General features: G+C 40.0%; 1 protein-coding gene across 7 annotated transcripts; it reads right to left on the bottom strand.

The window, feature by feature from the left end:
- Positions 1-165: 165 nt before the first annotated feature.
- On the bottom strand, positions 166-16,758 carry slc43a3b (solute carrier family 43 member 3b). Of its 7 annotated transcripts, none has more exons than XM_039813942.1 (13): positions 16,741-16,758; positions 12,797-12,988; positions 12,502-12,631; positions 7,447-7,493; positions 7,245-7,321; positions 5,906-5,998; positions 5,667-5,806; positions 4,994-5,103; positions 4,712-4,855; positions 4,342-4,449; positions 3,799-3,985; positions 1,873-1,996; positions 166-1,744 (listed from the first exon to the last, which is right to left on the bottom strand). In XM_039813942.1, exons 2-13 carry the CDS (start codon positions 12,981-12,983, stop codon positions 1,634-1,636), a joined length of 1,458 nt encoding a protein of 485 aa, XP_039669876.1. In that variant the 5' UTR covers positions 12,984-12,988; positions 16,741-16,758; the 3' UTR covers positions 166-1,633. The 7 variants fall into 7 exon arrangements, with proteins under 7 accessions (XP_039669876.1, XP_039669874.1, XP_039669873.1 ...); XM_039813940.1 differs by lacking the exon at positions 16,741-16,758 and adding an exon at positions 13,416-13,490; XM_039813939.1 differs by lacking the exon at positions 16,741-16,758 and adding an exon at positions 13,402-13,484.
- Between the last annotated feature and the right edge of the window lie 3,930 nt (positions 16,759-20,688).

Raw genomic sequence — 20,688 nt, 5'->3', positions numbered from 1 at the left:
TATAGAATCAGATCTTTTTTTTAAAAGAGTTCTCCAACGATTCAACATTGCAAAATCGATGAACTTAATCAACTGAAAGCATGGACTCAGCAAACTAAACACTGGGAGAAAAAACAAAAACAAAAAACAGGGAATTCAGGGTCCAGTCAAATATCCAGTTCAATATTACTTTAATTTAAATTTTTAATTTTATTTGTATGTCAAGGTGTACAACATACAGTTCCATTTATATTTCATTTATAGTCTTTTTTTAAATGTCCTATTACTGGATTAAAATGGCATTTTCTACACCATCTGAAATAGGCAGCTGCCTGCAAGTGCATCATGTTTCTCACAATAGCTGAAAACTGAAACATTTGGGGAAAATTAACGATTTAAAAGTTACAATTCTCTTTACTACACTTCCAAAGTTCATATCACAAAATACATTTCATTTGTTGCAGCAAGATAAATAGTTTGCATATTCAATGTTACATTTCAACATTACCACCACTTCAGTCTTGGCATTTCAGCAAAATACACAACATCAAGCTAAAACGTAAACTTACTGATAAAAGAAAAATGACATATTTCCCTTTTTTTTTAATCCTTCATGACACTAAATTCTTCTCCTGAAATACACAGACACAACAGCTGAGACTTAATATGTTGGATAGCCTAACTATAATATAATATAACATAAAAGGAGATCATGTAACTGTTGGTTAATGTTTGGCAGAGTAGTTATATCAGTAGCTACCTGAGTGGCCAGCAGATGGCAGAGCTGTGTCCCCTGCTCTAGTGCCCTTTATATATCTATATAAAGGGGGCCACCCTGCTCTATTTCATGTATCTGAATGAACTCATATGGTAAAGCGATCTGTGCAGAGATCAGTTAACAGGACATTTGTCCAAACAGAGGGTTTGCCTGAGTTATCTTTTTGTTCTGTGCACATCACTGAAAGATCTAATTAAAAGAACACAGACACTGACATTTGTGATTCTGACTCCCAGTCGTCCCTTACTCTGATACTACATGCATCATGTTCCTTCCACACATTGTTGGTCCTATACTGGTTTAAAAAAGAAATATATGAGATAACCTGAAGAGGTCAACACTAATATAAACATTATCTGTAACATTTTCAGCTTTTACAATAAAGTTTCTTATCTTTTGGCACTTTGAATACAACCATAGATAAAATAATACATCATATGTTAAATCATCAGATTCGTAAAACAAGAAACATAAAAATATGTCACAGTCATGGAAAGCAGCTAGCACAAGGAATTTTAACTGTAAAAACAGACAAAGCTAATTAGCTTGTTGCTAAAGCTGGGTTTCCAAAAAGCACCATCAGCTGACACTCTAACATTGTAGAAGAGTGTAAAAAGATCTATACCTAAGTGAAAATAAAAAAACTAGAACCTCCTAATTTTTATAGATACATTCAATTTAAACTTGATTCGAGAGTGTGGGGAATGTGCCGACTGTACCCAAAACCACACTTCACTGCAATACGAAAAGCACTTGATGATACACATGGCAACATAACACAGCCTTACGAGCACTATTAATCAATCAAACTAGAGAGGTAGCAGTGCCACTGGTGATTGTAAGAACATTTTAAGTGTGGTTCTCATTTGACCGACTTTAGGAGGAGGCATTGATGGCTCGCTGGGAGGCGAGACTTCGACAGTGCAGGAAGACAGAGAGGGGATGGATGAAGGCGAGCAGGCTGAGCAGCGTCAGAGCGATGTTTACCTGCACACACATGAAAGGAGAGAGGAGCAAGCAGTGAGAGGAGTGTTCATAGATAAAGATGGCGATAAAGGAAGGAGAAGGACCAGAGTAAGATTTACAGTTGTATCAGCTATATGTCGTGTACTCACATATAAAGGGTCTCCATCCAGAGGGCCTTTCACCACAGCAAAGCAGGCATACTGCAGCAGAGAAAACACTGCAGACAGAGCCATGACCAGACCATACAGCTTCCCAAAATGGCACGACGGAAAACTACACATACACACACACACACACACACACACACACACACACACACACACACACACACACACACACACACACACACACACACACACAATGATGAAATGGCAAAGAGAAGGAAGTGGTAGACATAGACATATGTCGACATAGAGCGTAGAAATAAAGAAATCACACAATTCTTAAGCATTAAAGGTCCAATATGTAATATTTGTACTGTAATAAATCCAAAAATGACACCAATGCCTCATCAGATATTAAGGAAACATGTTAAACTGAAATACTATCTTTTCTGACAACAATGCTAATTTCAGTATTTTTTCTTTTTGAAATTTACATTCCGTGACGGAATTTATGTTTTGATCTGTGTGTTGTTATCAACGGCCGCCGCCCTTTTTTCACAGGCAGGCCGGGTTGCCAGATATACCTGTAAAAACGTAAACCCCAGCGCTACAGCTTGTAACGGTAGTACAGCCATGAAAGCAGCAAACAAAGGTACAAGATCAACGGAGATAGATTCTACATGACGTAAAAAAAGGTACTAACAGTAGTTTCTGCATGCTGACCAGAGACGTAACAACCCCTGGTAAATATTGGAGATGTATTTGAAAGATGGAGACAGCTTAGATCCCAAAAGGACGCAGAGTTGGCTTATTTTCTCCTGAACAGGTAAGCATTAGCTTGAGGCTAATTTATCACAGCTACTAGGGGCATTTTTGGTCATTTCAACATTTGTGTACTCACATTGAATTATATAGCTAGAGTACCCGAGTTGGTTACTCGCAAAAACAATTGAGACACAGCCAGTAAAGTGATCCCGACTGGTCCTGGCTAACGCCGCCATGCTAACCCTGCTACCTGTTAACGTTACCGGAGGACCAGGCATGCAGCCCATGGCTGTTTACAGCGTGTAGCCTCGTCAGCGGCTGGAGCCGACAACGGTGAGTTATTTTAAGCCACGAGAGGGGGGCTGTAAATCGGAAAGAGAGGACTGTGAGTGTGCAGTGTGTTTAGCGATTGTTGCCGTAATTCTAAGCCAATGAAGTGTGTTCCGTCGGCAAGGTAGTGGTATATTTAGCGTTTCGTATTGTTATTATTATTCTAAGACGAGGAAGTGTGCCTGACTCGCGTGTGGAGAGGACAGTGAGGTTGTTGTGTTTTTAGCGGTTCATACTGTAATTTTAAGCCGAAAAGGTGTGTCTGTCAGTTGGTTACAGAGCTCCGCGTGAGCACGGGCTTTTATGACTGTCAATATAGCCAGCATCTAACGTTAGCTACTCCGCTGTGCTGTGGAGTAATGTCTGGCTATGTGAGACTAGCATCTAACGTACGCTGTGCTGAGTAATGTCTGGTATAATAGCATCACTAGCTACTCCGCTGTGCTGTGGAGTAATGTCTGGCTATGTGAGACTAGCATCTAACGTTAGCTACTCCGCTGTGCTGTGGAGTAATGTCTGGCTATGTGAGACAAGAGTCTAGCAACATTGTTGTGAATGCTGCGGTCTCAGCCTGGCAACCCCCGTGAACTTCGAGTCTGGGCAGGTGGGGGCGGGGGAAACGACTCTCCAGTATTTTGAATTGGTAGTGCAGTAACTATTTTAACCGCTAGCTGCCAGTATTACACACAATATTACATATTGCACCTTTAAATACTTTCTGATTGCTTAAAGGTAAAGGTTAACACTTAACTTTAACCCACCCTAAACACTATAACATAGGTTCATAAAAATGTAACATTATAATGTTGTTATGAGAAGATATAAGAATAAAATTGTTTGTGCATGTTTGTATTTGTGTGTGTGTTTGATACTCACGCCACACTGACGAAGGCTGCGTTGCCCCCGTAGAGGAAGGAGCGGTTGAGCACCTGCAGGATGAAGGTGAGGTACTGAAGCGGCAGGTACGGGGTGGAAGCAGAAACTGAGAACAGTAGACACTGCAACGCCGTCAGGAAGAGAGAAAGCCCCGAGGCCCGCAGGTCTGCTTCCTGTTCACTCTCTCCTACAAAACACACACAAATGAAAACACACACCTTATCCTCCAAAGTGAAAAAAAATAACGAAAATTACGATGAAAAAGCCAATCTTAGAAACAATCAAGTTTTTCTCTTATGTAATTTTGTTTTGTATAATTGTTAAAAGGGAACATGAGGTTGGTGGTCATGGCAATTGGACTTCTCTTTATCCCTTACAGTAATGGGACTATTTTCAATTAATATTTATTGTCCCTTTAGAAATGCAAGAGCCCACTGACATGCTGGGCCCCTGAGAGCACACCCGGGACACACTGACAGTAGGTCTGCCATGGGTGTGGCCTGTTGGGTTCATTATTAGTCATTAGGAGCATTAGTATGTCACCTGCAGCCCGAGGTTTGCCCTTGTGTCTGTCCATGATGAGACCGTTCCAGGGAGCACACAGCACGCCACACAACTGCGTTATAGCAAAGGCATTGGTGTACTGGCTCACTGCAGGGACACACAGGCAAGGACAAGATGGTTACAGACATGAGACTCCAACAAAGAGTTCAACAAGTCTACCAGAATAAAAGATAACAGTACTTTCTATCTGAGCAGCTTCTTGCTCATATTATATTACTTTAGTCACAACCTCTTAGTTAAAGCACAGGCTAACCGGTTAGTATGCAGGTAACTTCATGGACCTAATGAGGAAGGTTTGCACAAACGTCCATCTTTGCTAAGACATGATGTAGTGTTTGTGTGTGTTTACCCAGTGAAGGCTCTCCCGCCGTCAGCCGCTGCAGCATGGGGTTGAGGGTGCCGATAAAGAGGTAATGTCTGAGCTGCATGACCGACAACCAAACCACGTGCCACACAAAGAACCTGGACATCACACACTCACGGAAACTCTTCTCTGAGAGAGATGAGGAGAGGCCACAGAGATAGATGAAGACGAGGAAGAAACAAAGATGAAGAGAAATAGTATGTATGATTACTTTCTTCTGTTATATCTTATTATGTCATTATCTGTGCCACTGTAGAGTCAACAAACCTTGTTTCACAGGTTCCTTGTTGAATGGCGTTTCCTCTGTCGTCATCTGTGTGTTAGCATTGGCTGCTGTCTGCTCTAAGCTCAGACTATTTGATTTACCACAGGTTACCCTGACAAAGGTCAAAGGTCACAGTGGGTCAGACACAGACTGATAGCATTGTGGGAGTTATTTACTTTTTCAAATGAGGTTTTCAAGTCATAACCAGCTATAATCGCATAACAGGATATGAAGGATTTTTTCCAAGGAATGTGGCACAATGATATGAAAATAATTATAAAAATAATAATAATTTGTGGTTTTGCAAGACACTTTAATCCATTAATTGTTTGTTTGCCTTTCAACATTTGCAACTGAATGTATTGATCATGAACCAGTTTTGTTGGATGAGGATAAGCTACGTGTTTATGCTCTCTCACACTGCTGTAAGAGCACACTGATTTGTGCTGTGAACTGTAGAGTAGACTTCAAGCTTCAGCTCAAGTAAGCCAAGTCTGTAGCATTTTTAAAACCAAATTATAACTTGTGTCTTTGTTGTTTATTTATAATTTTTCTAATATTTGCAACAAACTAAATTCAGAAAATCAGGAAATAATGAGCCCTTTTTCTCTTGATGTATCCCTGAAGCATATGCGAGGTGTTGATGTATGTGTGTGGTTTCTTGGGGATTTGTACCCGTATGTGTAGTGGTCAGGCACGGTGTAGGGTATGTGGCCTCTGGGCAGCAAGAAGAAAGTCCTGAGCAGGTGAATGAAGCTGCAGGCAGACAGGAAGAGGAAGGAGGAGCGGAGAGAGATGCCAGCCTCGTGTAACAGCTGCAGGAGAAGATAAGACAGGGTGGAGCTCACCGTTACAACATGAGATGGAATAAATATGTTTCACACATGAGAGCAGTTTGTGAATGTTTTTTTCACCTTGATGACAAGGAAGAGTGCTGAGGAAGAATCGAAGGCCCCGTTATAGAGAGTGATGATGGTGGAGCGATGTGAGCCAAAAAGGTTTCCTACCTTTAGGAGAGAAATTTAAATTGATTAAGAATTATACAGATGCTGTTTCATTCCACACTTTTCATAAACAGTACTCCCTACCTCCTGGTCTGTTGTTAGTTCCTTTTGAACTGAGCATTTTTGCTACCAACGGTTTGGACTCTTACTCAACATGGCTGAATATTGTGCAGTCTACTTTGCAGGAAACTATACTTGGCAATCGGAACACACCCTGAGACTTTCTCTGAAAGTCCTTTACTAACGAGCGCATTGACTGTAACACTCACAGGTCAACGTGACTTCTTACCTTCCTTTGTTACCTAACTTTTCTGATTCTCTCTTCTCCATATTTTCTTATGATTAAAATGAACACACATAACTGTTTTAATCACAACCTTGGTGTTTTATTCCTCACATAGCCAGTGTTCTCAGCAACAAGTATGCACCGTTTTAAATAAATACACCGGGAGGCTGTCTTGAAGCTTAACTGTTGAGATTTACTGCATTAGCTCTGTGCATCCTTTCATTACAAGATACATTTGCGTTTTAATAAGGTTTCTAATAATCTTGTCACGCTGAACATACGACATTGATGATTATCAAACTTAGTTGAAATGCCTATTAAGGTATGGCTTACGACCGTTTCCCTGAGAGGGCTTTGTGGGGTTTTTTCCCCACAACATCATGAGCTCAGTCTGAGAAAAGCCCTGAAGCCAACAAAAGTGCACTGGTGACACTAAGATCTACTGTCGAACATCAAACCTCTGTCTCTGTCTCAGCTTTCCTCGAAAAAATGGGACTATTTATAGTTAGATCTTGATGATGTGTCTTTCTCCGTCACAGAGCAAACATGCAGGCATTCAGAAATAGCCGAAAGAAAATATATCATTAAACTTTAAATTGAGGCAGAAGCTTACAGACTTTGTTTTTTACAGGAGGTAAAAAACAAAGTGAATTAAAGCTGAAAGAATTAATCGACTAGTCTATCAAAATGAATCTACAATGGTACAATTGGTTCAATTCCCCAGTGCAGTTTAAAGATCTGCTTTTCTCTGTTTTGTATCATGATAAATTGATTATTTTGGGGTTTCAGACTCTGGGTTGGATTAAAAAAAAGCAATTTCAGTATGTCACCTTGTACCCTGCGATATTCTGATATTCTCACAACATTTTATATAGTAATCAATTAAATAATTGAGAAAATGAAAGATGAATTAAGATTAAAAACTGACAATCATTTTTTTATTCTGAACGACTGCTTCAGTACCTGCATGTTGGTTATTAGAAACAGAATGCCGCCCACTGCCACGAAGGAGAGAGCTGGGAACAGCAGGTTGGACAAAGCTGGTGAGAAAAGAAATAAATGGGGAAAATGAGTATCCGCAGCTGTAACATTTTACTTTTTCTTTTTATGAGGTTCCTCACACTGAGAGAGAACACGACAAAGAGACGGAGAAATGTTTTTTCACCTGCAGTCGAGAAGGCCACCATCAAAGTACCCAAAGTGTAAAGAAATCTGTTGGGGAAAACAAACTCCAGTGTTATCATGCCATTTCATTGGCTTAGTGGGAGCTTCACAGTTAACAGGCATGAGAACATGAGTCATGTTTGAGACTCAAATTTCTTAAAAGTCACACTAAACACACGTTCACACACAGGTTCCTCTGCTGCTGTTTGCTTTTGGCTGACTTTAATTTCCTTTTCTGGCAAAGCTCTACCCTCATCTTCACATGCTGCATCTTGTCTAAATATTTGCATTCCTTGGCTTTTTATATTCCCTCCACCCTACTTTAGTGGAAACATATGTTCTTATTACCAGTTTGATATTGTGGATTTAGATATATCTGGGGTGGTAGGGCTTTTTCATCACAGCGTCTGAGCATCTGCACTAAAAACAACATTTCTTTCTGACATTCTTCATCCTTTGGTGATTAAAAGCCTTGACCTTTCTATTTCTTAATCATTCTCTCACGTTTTCCTCTTTCCAGCTTCATTGCCCTTTACTGCTTTGTTTTCTTAACTGCTCCCTTTCTCATAAAACACTTTCTTTACATTCTGCATTGCTAAGTGTCAGGCTCTGGTATGTACACTGCAGCTCAATTTATATAGTCTGTTGCTGATGCTATTTTTCTTGCTTCTAGCTGTCCTACATGTCCCTTTTACTTCACAGGAGCTTGTACTATATCCAAATGCATATCAACATTTCACATAAATACAAACAAGATCTTTCTTCTCCCCTCTCCGTGACTGACACTCTCTATCTCCATGTGAGAAAAACAGCTGTATGTCTGTAAGCAAACAGATTAGGGAATTGCTCAGACGGAAATAGCAGAAACAGACTGCAGACAGACTTCTGTGCACTGTAGCATTAGCTTAGCCACAACAGGCAGAGTCTGCATCATATAACTCTCGATGCTAAATTGATCGTAAACAAGCTTTCTTGTTTATTTATGTTTTATCTCATGGATGGATGCACGGGTTACAAATTCAGCTTCATATTTTAGAACAAGAAGTGTATAAACATACAAAAGTATGAACAGATTAAAAATAAATGAATATGACATGTAAGTGCTTTTTCATTAAAATGCCTGTCTACTGTTTGCACAGTGTTGAGACACAAAGAATAAAGAAATAAAAAGCACCCTTTGAAGTAGTATATTGTTGTTTAAGCAACAAAATTAATCAAATATACCTTAAATCAATTCAAATCATGGGCAGAATGTGATATTTGATGATGCAGAATAAGATGATGCATTGAATTTTTGCTAAAGGTAATCCAGTCAAACTGTTGTGGATTAAACCATTACATCTCTTATTGTTACACATAGGCCTACTGTACAACCAACTAGGAGAAAGTACTCCCTACTGCATCTTGCATTTGTTGATTAATAATCATGAAAAACCTCTTATTGTTTGTCTTTATTAAACAATGATTGTCATTTCATTCCTTTTATAGCGATGGCAAAACAATTTTGAAGCGATTTCTCATTAAAACAGTGCAGTAGGGGACTAAAAGGTCACTAGCTGGGAAGTTAAAGGGATAGTTCAGATTTTTTGAAGTGTGGTTGTATAATGTACTCATACGTTTATTACCTACAGTAAAAGTTGTACATGCCCTGATTACAAATCGCCTGGACTACTGCAACTCTTTATAGGCCTACTATGGTCTCGACCAGTCTTCTGTTCGCCAATTGCAATTAGTTCAAAACACGCCCGCCGATAGGGGGGGACAAACGGGTCTGTTGTCCCGGGCCCACAGTAACGCGGGCCCCCGAACTGGGGGCCGGGCGCCCTCATTAAATTATGGAATAATGAAAAACATTTTTTTAAATAGGCCTATTTGTGGAAAAAAATATGTAATATTTGAGTTACATAAAAGCTTTTATTTGTTTTCTTCCTAATTGTCCTTGAAATAGTGGTTAAGAACCCCCACCCCCAACACAAAAATGGTTTGGCCACTTATCAAAAGTTGATGTTGTTTTCAGTAGATTTGAAGTTCAGTATGCTCAAAATGTCCGGTCAGCACAAGTCCGGTGCTCAGAAAAGGAAGGAAAAGAGAAGAAGAAAATAGAGGCCTTAGAGATTTTCTAAACAAATATTTTTAAAAAAGGTGGTGACGGTGAAGCTGGAACTGTCAACGTAGAGCAAGGTAAGAAACAGCGCAGCCAACGTTACGAGCCATGTAACGTAAGCTAACAGGCCAGCTCTCATGTTAACGTCCATTAGCTTGTATAAAAGCCTGAGACAACAACCGTTCTCTTTTACAGAAAGAGTTGAGTTTGGTAGCTCCGTGCAGAGGATGAGACAGAGAGGAGAGAGATCCAGCTGCTGTCAGGTGACAGAGAGAGTGATGCGGGAGGGGCCCGCTGCTCGCAACGGAGGGACAGGGAGTCAGGCTACCGGTGAGAGAGAGAGAGAGAGAGAGAGAGAGAGAGAGAGGAGAGAGAGAGAGAGATCTGCGGGGGGGGCCCGCTGCCCTGTCGGAGAGTCTGAGCAGGATGGATCAGAGACTGATCACATTAATTTCAGTGAGAGATGTGAGGAGAGGAGAGGAAGATCAGATTAGAGGAAGATCAGAGGAGAGGAAGAGCATAGGAGAGGAAGAGCATAGGAGAGGAGCAGGAGAGGAAGAGGAGAGGAGAGGAACAGGAGAGGAAGAGCAGGGGAGAGGAAGAGCAAGGAAAAAGGAGAGATCTGGGCGCGGGGGGTCCATCTAAGCTTATCTCGTCCCGGGCCCAGGCAGTCAGCTGGCCTGGTTCAAAATGCAGCTGCACGCCTGCTGACAGGGAAAAAGCGCTTTGACCACATTACCCCAGTACTATCGTCTCTCCACTGGTTGCCTGTCGCTCTCAGAATCCATTTTAAGATTTTATTATTTGTTTTTAAATCTTTAAATGGATTGGCACCTTCCTATTTAGCTGATATGTTGATTTTACATACCCCAGTCAGAGCACTTAGGTCAAATGACCAGCTTCTTTTGGACTGTCCTAGATCAAGACTGAAAACCAGAGGGGACAAAGCTTTTTCAGTTGCAGGTCCTAAGCTCTGGAATGCTCTTCCCCTCAATAGTAAAGCAGCTGGCTCTATTGAGTCATTTAAATCACTTTTAAAAACTCATCTCTTTGAAATGGCTTTTAACACAAGCTGAGCTGTGACATTGTTAATATTGTTTGTAATCATGTTTTTCATGTGGTTTAATTATTATTATTATTTCGGGGATACTATGTTTTTAATGGGTTTTTACTCTTTTTCTTCTCGGCTAATTAATATGCTTTTTATGCTGTTACCGGTATTAGTATCTGTACAGCACTTTGGGGCAGGAGTGACTGCTTGTAAATGTGCTCTATAAATAAACTTGACCTTGACCTTGACCTACAGTAAATAGTGGTCGGCACGTCCCCAGTTTGGAGATGCAGGCAGGAGTACAGACACAGAAGCTAAGCAAAGTAATGCTGTGGACGGGGCCACACAGCAAAACATATTATAGCCTATAAAGCCCACCTAAAAAATATATAAAGAATAGTTTCACTTTGGTGTTTTAAAGGGTAAGTTTGTATTCACCAAAGTCACACAATCAGGTAGGGCTGCACAATTAATCAAATTTTAATCACGATCACGATTTTGGCTTCGCACGATCAAATTTGTGTGATCGAGCGATATTTAAAATGCGTCATTCGGTTCATAGAACAGTTTTTGCAAAGCCAATCTAGCGCTCCATAAACCACTGTCTGATCACATGTCTCCATGAGCCAATCAGAGCTGTTCCCTGCCTGCACCGCGCAGCTTAGTTTCTAGATGTAGACAGTCACAGAGGACAGAGTAACGTGAGGAAATTTCCACAACAGGTAGCAGTCGGTCATCATAAGCCGGTCACAATGTTTACCAGTTTACCAGTAAACGCAACGTTTTGTCCCGTCTGTGTTGTTTTTCAGACAACAGCAGTGACCAGTGCTAGTTTGTGTCTTTTAGCTCATAGCTTTAGCAGCAGACTGTTGGACGTCCTGCTGTTGGAATCCTACAGTGAAATACAGACACACTACACTGTTTAGCAGTCAGCATTTTAGCCGTGCTTAATCCAGTTACTACTGTGGCTAATGGTAGGCTAACGCTACCTGCTGTATAATGTGTCATTAGTGTTTACTAGCGTGACATTCAGCGATGTTTATGTTGCCTCTAACGTGGGTTTCGGAGCATCAGAGCGCAACGCAGACATGTAAGTGGCAGTGTAATGAGCCACAGAAATCCGCGTAGCTATTTCGTCCGGTAGATACCAGGCACCACATGCGCCGTTAACGTGAACAGAAAATTGCGTTGCCTGTATCTTTCACGGCAAACATGCATGTGTGGAAAGCGGTCGCACAACAGCTGAAATGGCATACTCCTTCACAGTATCCTTCAATAAAGGAGGAATGTAGCACAATATGGATGTAAAAGCAGTTATAATTATATAATAAAATTTGTTTTGGCTAAAATCAACAAATAATCGTGATAATTAATCGTGATCTCAATATTGATCAAAATAATCGTGATTATCATTTTGGCCATAATCGTGCAGCCCTACAATCAGGCAGTTTTTGTCAAAGCTTTAAAGAGAGCATAGATGGATAGAACGGCTTCAGTTTCCTGTTGGAAAGGGCTGTCTGGCAGCAAGGTATAGCAGAGAAAATATTCTAAATACACTTAAACTGATATTGATTTTTTAAGGTGGGCCTTTGTTTAGGTGCTAAAATACATTTTTGCTGCTGCCCCTGTCCACAGCGGTAGGCTACATTGCTTAGCTTTCATGTCCGTACTCCTGCCTGCTTCTCCAAACTGGGGACCTGCCGACTGCCATCCACTGACTATCGCTAATAAGTACCTCACACAACCCCACTTTAAAAAATACAAACTATCCCTTTAACTTCCCAGCTTGTGGCCTTTTAGTCCCCTACAGAGTCACTGTTTTGATAAAAAAAAGAATTACATAGGAAATGTTTTAAATACATTGACTTTTTACTCTTAAGTAATTAAGGTGTTTGACTCACATTCCAAAAAGCCGAGCCACTGTCGTACCAAACCGGTCAAACAGGAAACCATTAGGCAACGTCATGAAATTGTTCATAAAGGAGGCAATGGTGAAAACAAGTGAGAACTGTTCATCCTGTTCACTGCAATCTGTTGACACAAAACACAGAGAAAGAGGGAGCACCAGGGTTAGGCAACGTGTGGTTAAACAGGTAACAATGATGATCAGAGAGGCCTGCATAAAGAGATGTAATTCATTTCAGAAATCCAGGTGGTTAGAATTTAAAGTAGTGGAGGTGAGGATATCAAACTGACCTAAGACCTGCGTTGCATTGACCGTTGTGGCGTTGACGCACAGAGAGCTGAAGTAGCCGTCCGTCTTCAGGACAAAAACAAGTGAAGCCCATCCGAACACGGCTCCAGCAAAACACAGACACTCCACCAGACCCGTAGCAAAGGTGAGGCAGCGTAGCACCTTCAAGCTCTTCCCAAAACCCGCCATGGTCCCTTACACACACACACAAACACACAGGTAGACAATTTCCCAAAACTATCTATTATCACCTGCATGGACATACACACACACGCACATACACAAGAACTAGACCTGCATGACACAAAATAAAAAATACTTTAATGTAAAATTAAAGTTGCACAAAAAGACATGAGCTTAAACATGTGGGCAGAAAAATGTGTTGCTTCAGTTCAGGCGGTCTTCCAACAAAGATCAACTTCTGCATAAATCCAGATGTTAACTAACAGAAAGAACTTACCTTTGTTAGGGTACCATCAGGTCATAATACTCCCATTTTAACAACAAAAGGAATCAATTAAAATGTGCAAACATGACCTTTTAACAAAGTAACCTCTTGTGAAGCCACAAAAAATGCGCAGTTAAGTTGTATTATTGTCCAACTTACTCTCTAGTACTCACAGTTCAGCCTTCTGTGGGTGTCCCCGAATGTTCTCACAGACCACACCTCTCTGCTCTTGCTCCACTCTCTTTCTTTATATAAGCAAGCTCTTCCTTCCTCTTCCTTACCAGTACCCTCCCTCCCCAATATTTGTTTTCTTTCTCAATCAACCTCTCTGCTATGCAGCAGAGAAAATCCCTCCCTGTGTGGTGCTTGTGGCTGCAGAAAACACTCTTCACTGGGTCTATGTGTACAGAGCATCAGAAAATAGAATTATTTTATTGTCATTGTACAACATTGTATAACAAAATTAAGAAGTAATCCTGACAGCGCATTCACACATACCTAACAGTTATTCAAAATAGAGGAAAGGAAATAACAAACAACAGTACCAGCATCAACAGAACAAATCATAAAAAAAACAAACTTTCCGGGGGTCTTTCCCAAAAGACCACTGAGGTAGACTTCACTAAGACTATTACTATTACTATTATCTACTAGACTGTTATTGATTACCATGCTGTTGGATGATAAGATATAATGGTTGATTTTATATAATTTCCTTTGCTTTGATTGACAAAGACCACAGATTAAAAATGACCACAGTGACGCTATGACAAAAGGGGTCAAGTCATTTAGTCTGATAGGTGTTGTAACTGTTTAGTGGATTGTTGCTATGTCACTGTTGCTATGGCACAGAGAGCAACGAGAGCACAAATTGTTACATGATCTTCATTATTAAGCCCAGATACTCTGCACAATGTTGAAGGCTCATTCATTTGATGCTGTTTTTCTTTCAGTGGGATCCAGCAGGTTGATGGGGGGGGGGTCACGCAGAAATGTAAATCCATGTTGGAAGTCTTATGATAAATACGACACCACTCATGAGACCAAATGTATGTTTTAACAGTTTCAAAACCTGATCACAAGACACAGATATTTTTACGCAAACACGCAGAGACACGCAAACAAGCTTGTACCCACTTCCTAAAATCAATGACCTAGTGTTACCACAGGCATCAACCCCCTACATGTCTCTGTGTTTGTACTGTATGTGTAAATAGAGCCTGGAGATACAAACTCTACATAAGATCAGCAAAGGTCTTGACTTCTCATGACTTCTATCTAATCACACTGCAGACTCACTACAGTTCAAAGGATAATGCTGGCATCATTTACTTCCATTACCCTTTTAAAACTATACAAAACAAACACATAAAGCCGTGCTCTTGCACTGGCTGACATATTCTTACATTAAACCACACATGCCCCGTCAAGCTCAACTTTCAAACCAACATGGCTGGCTTTTGCGTGTCTGAAAAGTGTTTAGACTGATGGAAAGTTTGATGATCCACAGTTCCTTGAGCAAGCGTTAGTGGTGCAACATGGTGCAACATGTGTGAAAGAATAAGCAGTGCAGAATAAACGGCTCCAGAATAAGCAGTAAGTGGCCCTTGGGTGGAGATTGTTTTCCTTTCATCTGAATATGGTGGAGCTGTGTAGACACTGTGACTTTAATAGTGAATGTGAGTGATTACGCGTGTATGTAATTACGTAATGTAATCACCGATCTCTGTGCAGTGTGTACAGGTTTCCTCTGCAGGCCTAATTTTTGGGAATATGGAATACTAAGGCAAAATATCAGCTTATAGTTAGACATTTTGGGGAATGCACTTATTTGCTTTATGGCGGAGAGTTAGATGAGAGGGTTGACTAGCGGTGTGTGTGTGTGTGTGTGTGTGTGTGTGTGTGTGTGTGTGTGTGTGTGTGTGTGTGTGTGTGTGTGTGTGTGTGAGAGAATAAGTGTGTGTGTGTGTGTGTGTGTGTGTGTGTGTGTGTGTGTGTGTGTGTGTGTGTGTGTGTGTGAGTGAAAGTGCAAACATCAGCAAGTATAAGGACAGCTAATGGTCCGATGTCATCATCTTTCATCACGTTCCATGCCAAAATAGATTCTCTTCCTCTGTCTCTCATTCATTACTTCTTCTTTGTAAAAAATGACATTTAAGACACAGTTCTAAATTTTATCTAATACTATCCACACATTATCTGTAACCACTTATCCTAGATAATTGTACAGATAATGGATGTAAGTTTACAAGGTTGCTGGAGCCGATCCCAGCAGAGACTGGGCAATCACATGGCACACTGACATTCACGCCTACAGAATGTTCAATTTAGAGTCAAATTCAATGATTAACCTAACCTGCATTTGGAGTGTGGGAGAAACCCCACGCTATACCACAAGGAGAACATTCAAACTCCACTAGCAGACTATGAAGAAATCAATCTGACGGGGTTAAACACGCACCTGGGATGACAACCAGGTTAATTTTTTAAAAGTTCAAGGGAAACCCATTTCAACCCCAGAAAAATACATTTACAAAAAGTGTGTAAACCATGCAGGGCAGTGACACATATTCTGTACTCTAGTACATTGGGTTTTACCTGAAACTGTCTGTAAAGTTAAAGTGCTGGTTTTCAGCCTGGGAAGATACTACAGGCAAAAACATTGTTTTTCAATTTTGAGGTTGTGGATTATTTTGCTTCTGCATTGTGTCTTTTTTTGACTACTGGAAAAAACAACATCCAAAATACACATTTGGTTTTCATTTTCCTACACTTTGTCTATTTGCACCTGCAATTTCTCCTAGAGGCTATTTTCTCTAAATTAGATTTTTCTCATACTTTGAGCCAAACATCTTCACTTCAGTAGCACTTACATCCTATCTATATTCTAAAGGTTTTTACAGAAGGGGTTTATTCATATATCATTCATAGCCTGATTTATGTAATATATTACTCTTAAAAACTTGGTACAGATAGATTTATTATGGCTGATGACAGTATTTTCTTATTTAGGGAGTGATAAAAAAAAAAGTTGATAATAGTTGACAGGGTCACCCCTACAAGATATACATGAATATAAATATATCCAAGACACATGTGATGATCATGTCATACAACTGCTGAATTAGACTAATGGCACATGTTTTAGTCTAATTCAGGCACTGATGGTGAGACTCAGCAATACAAACACTTACACTTACACTTCACTTGATTAAAAGTGTTTGAAGGACCTAGATGGGTAAAAATCAATGCACAAACACTCACACTATTTGCTCACTTTGTGCAGCACATAATAGTGTCACTGCTACGTGGTGCATTGTCTGCACAGCTCAATGGTCATGCTGTGGGCTGTTACTGCTCACACTGAACTGTACTGCACATACAGGACTGTAATAAGCTGTAAGTAAGGGTCGGGCTAGAATCACACAGAAGAGAGCTTCTGATCTATTTTCAGTGAATAGCTTTCTGATATCTTTTCGTGGCAGGATGTACACTTACGTGATGTTATGGCATCCTACAGTGATCCCATTGTCTATACCATCCACATATTGTTTGTCCCTTAAGATGTTAAGACCAGGCGGGGAGTATCCATGCTGCGGTGGCTGCTGACTAGATGGGCGGGGTGCAGCAGAGAGCCTGCCTGGACTTCTGTACATCCTCCAGGTCCAAATGCCCCTTCATTACCCACTGCTGCTGCAAACATTTATTATAATTTGTTTACATTCTGAAAGGTCTTACAATGAATTAAAGTTATATATAACTAAATTCAATCAACTTTGTGATGGACATATCAATTAGCCTACCTATCTCATAAACGGTCTTGAGATTGGATCTATATTAATTAATAGGCTGCAGCTGTGCCACCATTTTCTAAGACTGATAAGCAATATACATGTAAAAACAACATTAAATTTATAGAGTTATGTAAAGAAACATTCAGTATGTGAACAGATTTCGGCTGTCTAGTGTGTTGGCGCCACCGTGTGACCAATTAATAACATTGCATAATGGAAGAGACAGTTGTTAGTTTTGCTTCTAATACATTAAAACATGATTTTTAATGAAATGTAATGATGAATAAAAGTAACTAAGTGCTTCTACTCAAGTACAGTAGCCTTAAGTACAGATTTGATGCACTTGACTTCTATTTTATGCCACTTTAGACTTTTACTGTACTTCATTTCAGAGGGACGTATTGTACTTTTTACTCCACTACATTGATTTTACAGCTTAGTTACAGGTTACTTTGCAGATTGAGATTTTACAAATATACGATCTACACATTAAATAGAATGTAAAATGTGATTAAATTATTTCATTTTACAGATGTTGACATCCCTTTTTGAACAGGTTTAGTGTTATGTTGAATGTTTTATTCATTTTTTCTTTTTCTTATATAGCATTATTACGCTAATGTTACTGAAGGTTTTCTGTTCAAATCCTGTCAGGGTTGAACAGTTGTATCTTCCTGCAGCCTTGTGATCAGCATGTCACTGTGCATGACTTCATAAGTATTAATGATTAGTGATAGACCAATTAATGCCATTTTAAGATCATCAGCTAAATAACAAAAATGTCTGCAGGCAGCCTTGGCCAGGCTATGTGTAGAACGCACTAAGCACTCCCCGTTGTGCCAATTTCGCCATTGTACATTCAGATGTCAGCGTCACATGAGCAAGCCTTCAACCAGCTAAACTAGCTTACAGGGCTCGACAAATGTTATATGGGCCCCCAGCCCCCATTCCTACTCCCAACGAGTAAAACATGTATCTGATTTGTGGGAACGTAAGCAAGTGTAATTTTGAAGCCTTTTAAGGGCAGTCAATGCAACATTTACTGCTTTTAAAAAAAATCTAACCTACAGCTAAAGACAGAGTAAACAGAGACAATAACAGTGTAAATAAATGTTCATTTAAGTTTAACAATGTGTGTCTCATTTGTTATTATTAAATTGGTGTTGTAGTTTATCAGATGTAAAGAAAACAAAATGCTCTCTAAGCATCGGGCCGTTGAAAAACCATATCGGTCAACCAGTATAAATGATTCATAATAAAAATATTGACAACAAATTGAGCTGATGTAAATGAAAATAAACAACTGGTAATCACACAGCAGGTTTAACATTATCATTTGACTCAACCCATGGACACACACACACACACACACACACACACACAGTAACAAAACAACACACTCATTGTTTCGTCATCCATTACAATTTTCTTAATAAGCGCCTACATGGAAATCTCTCTCTCTTTGTTTTCCCAACATACAAAGAGCAACAGATACATAGTTGTGCTTTAGTGATTAGGCCATGATCAGGAGGGAGTGGGACAGTACACAAGAACGCATTGACATATTTATAGCCCACAACACTTAGGGAGAAGGGAGGAGGAGGAGATGAAGGATGTGGGGGGTAAGAGAAGATAATGACAGAGAGAGTGGGAATAAAGATAGACATTTATTTTTAAAACCATCTGTTTTGTGTTGAATAAGTAGTTACACTGTTCCGCCAGGTTGCCAAGTCAAAAAGTAGTCTGGTTTAACTGCATGTATGAACTTTATATGTATATGCCTTTTGAACATTTTATGATATAATTTGCAAGTGGGAGGCAAAAAGAAATAGAAAAGAAAACCATTTGTCTAAAAGCTAGATTGGTGATCAGGGAGAGTCAAATTGGAGAACAGATTAATATGTGTAATATCATCTGGAGTTTGAGAGCTTGTAAAGTTGCTGTATATTGACTGACTAACTTGAAGCTGATTTACAGTATTAAAGCTCCACTGAAAGCAAGGTGGACATTCAGATTTAATGTAAAAGTTCCTCAAATTGGTCTTGTTTTCTTGCTGAGAGTGAGATGAGAAGATTGAGGTCTTGTTTGTCCAGTAGCAGTGGCAGCAAAAACGGTCCTGTCCTGTTAGTGTGTCCTGTCCCGGGACAGTCATGGAGTCACAGGACAGTGTCTGACTGTCCGTGGAAAGTCATGGAGTCACAGGACAGTGTCATGGAGTCACAGGACAGTGTACAAGGCAGTGTCTGACTGTCCCGGGACAGTCATGGAGTCACAGGACAGTGTCATGGAGTCACAGGACAGTGTACAAGGCAGTGTCTGACTGTCCCTGGACAGTCATGGAGTCACAGGGCAGTGTCATGGAGTCACAGGACAGTGTACAAGGCAGTGTCTGACTGTCCCGGGACAGTCATGGAGTCACAGGACAGTGTACAAGGCAGTGTCTGACTGTCCCGGGACAGAGTCACAGGGCAGTGTCATGGAGTCACAGGACAGTGTACAAGGCAGTGTCTGACTGTCCCGGGACAGTCATGGAGTCACAGGGCAGTGTCATGGAGTCACAGGACAGTGTACAGGACAGTGTCTGACTGTCCCTGGACAGTCATGGAGTCACAGGACAGTGTCATGGAGTCACAGGACAGTGCACAGGACAGTGTCTGATTGTCCCGGGAGGGTCATGGAGTCACAGGACAGTGTACAGGACAGTGTCTGACTGTCCCGGGACAGTCATGGAGTCAAGGACAGTGTCATGGAACTTTTCAAAATGTATGTAAGGATATATTTTTAGCATTGTATAAATCCCTGGTAAGATCCCATATTGAATATGCAAATCTGGTGTCCATATAAATTAAAATATGTAGAAAAAATTGAAAGGGTAAAGAGAAGAGCTACTAAATTAATTCCAGGAAAGAAAAATATGTCGTATGAAGATAGATTGAGGAAATTAAGTTTACCAACTCTCAAATTTAGGAGATACAGAGTAGATATGATTCAGGTGTATAAGCTTGTACATTGAATATACGATGTAACAGTTGATACAATAGGTACGAGACACGAGGGAATTCTTTAAAACCCTAGAACATGCCTGTCTGAAAAGAGAAAGAACTTTTTCACAATCCGTGCAGTTAAAAAAAATGGAATGAGCTTCCAGAAGAAGATGTGTGTTCCCCTTCTATTAATTCCTTTAAGAATAGGTTGGATGCATTTTGCCTGTCAAAAGGTGTTACTGTATGTATAATTATAAAGCTTGTCTTATGTAATTAATTTATGTAATTTATTTATGAATTGTTAGAAAACTTCAATTATGAAATTAATGTGTTTTATAAAATGTTAAAATGTGAATTATATATATATATATATATATATATATATATATATATATATATATATATATATTTGTTTGTGTTTTTTAGAGTCTGGAATAGAGGATTGTATATCCTGTACCAGAAATCTTTTCAATAAATTTCAATATCCAAATCAACATTTTATATTAAGAGTGAAAAGAAAGTGGTAGATTGTGCATCTGTGAGCATGGACAAAGGACTGCATGCATGCACCAACGTGTGCATTATATGTGTGTGTACAGCCACGGTTTCCACAGCAGACGCAGCTGTCTGGCCCGTTGGACTGCGCCTATGTCACTGTGTCTCTATTT

This window comes from Perca fluviatilis, chromosome 10, assembly GCF_010015445.1.
Source record: "Perca fluviatilis chromosome 10, GENO_Pfluv_1.0, whole genome shotgun sequence".
Taxonomy (NCBI): domain Eukaryota; kingdom Metazoa; phylum Chordata; class Actinopteri; order Perciformes; family Percidae; genus Perca; species Perca fluviatilis.
Note: the sequence above shows the minus strand (reverse complement) of the source record. Positions and strands in the feature narration are given on the sequence as shown.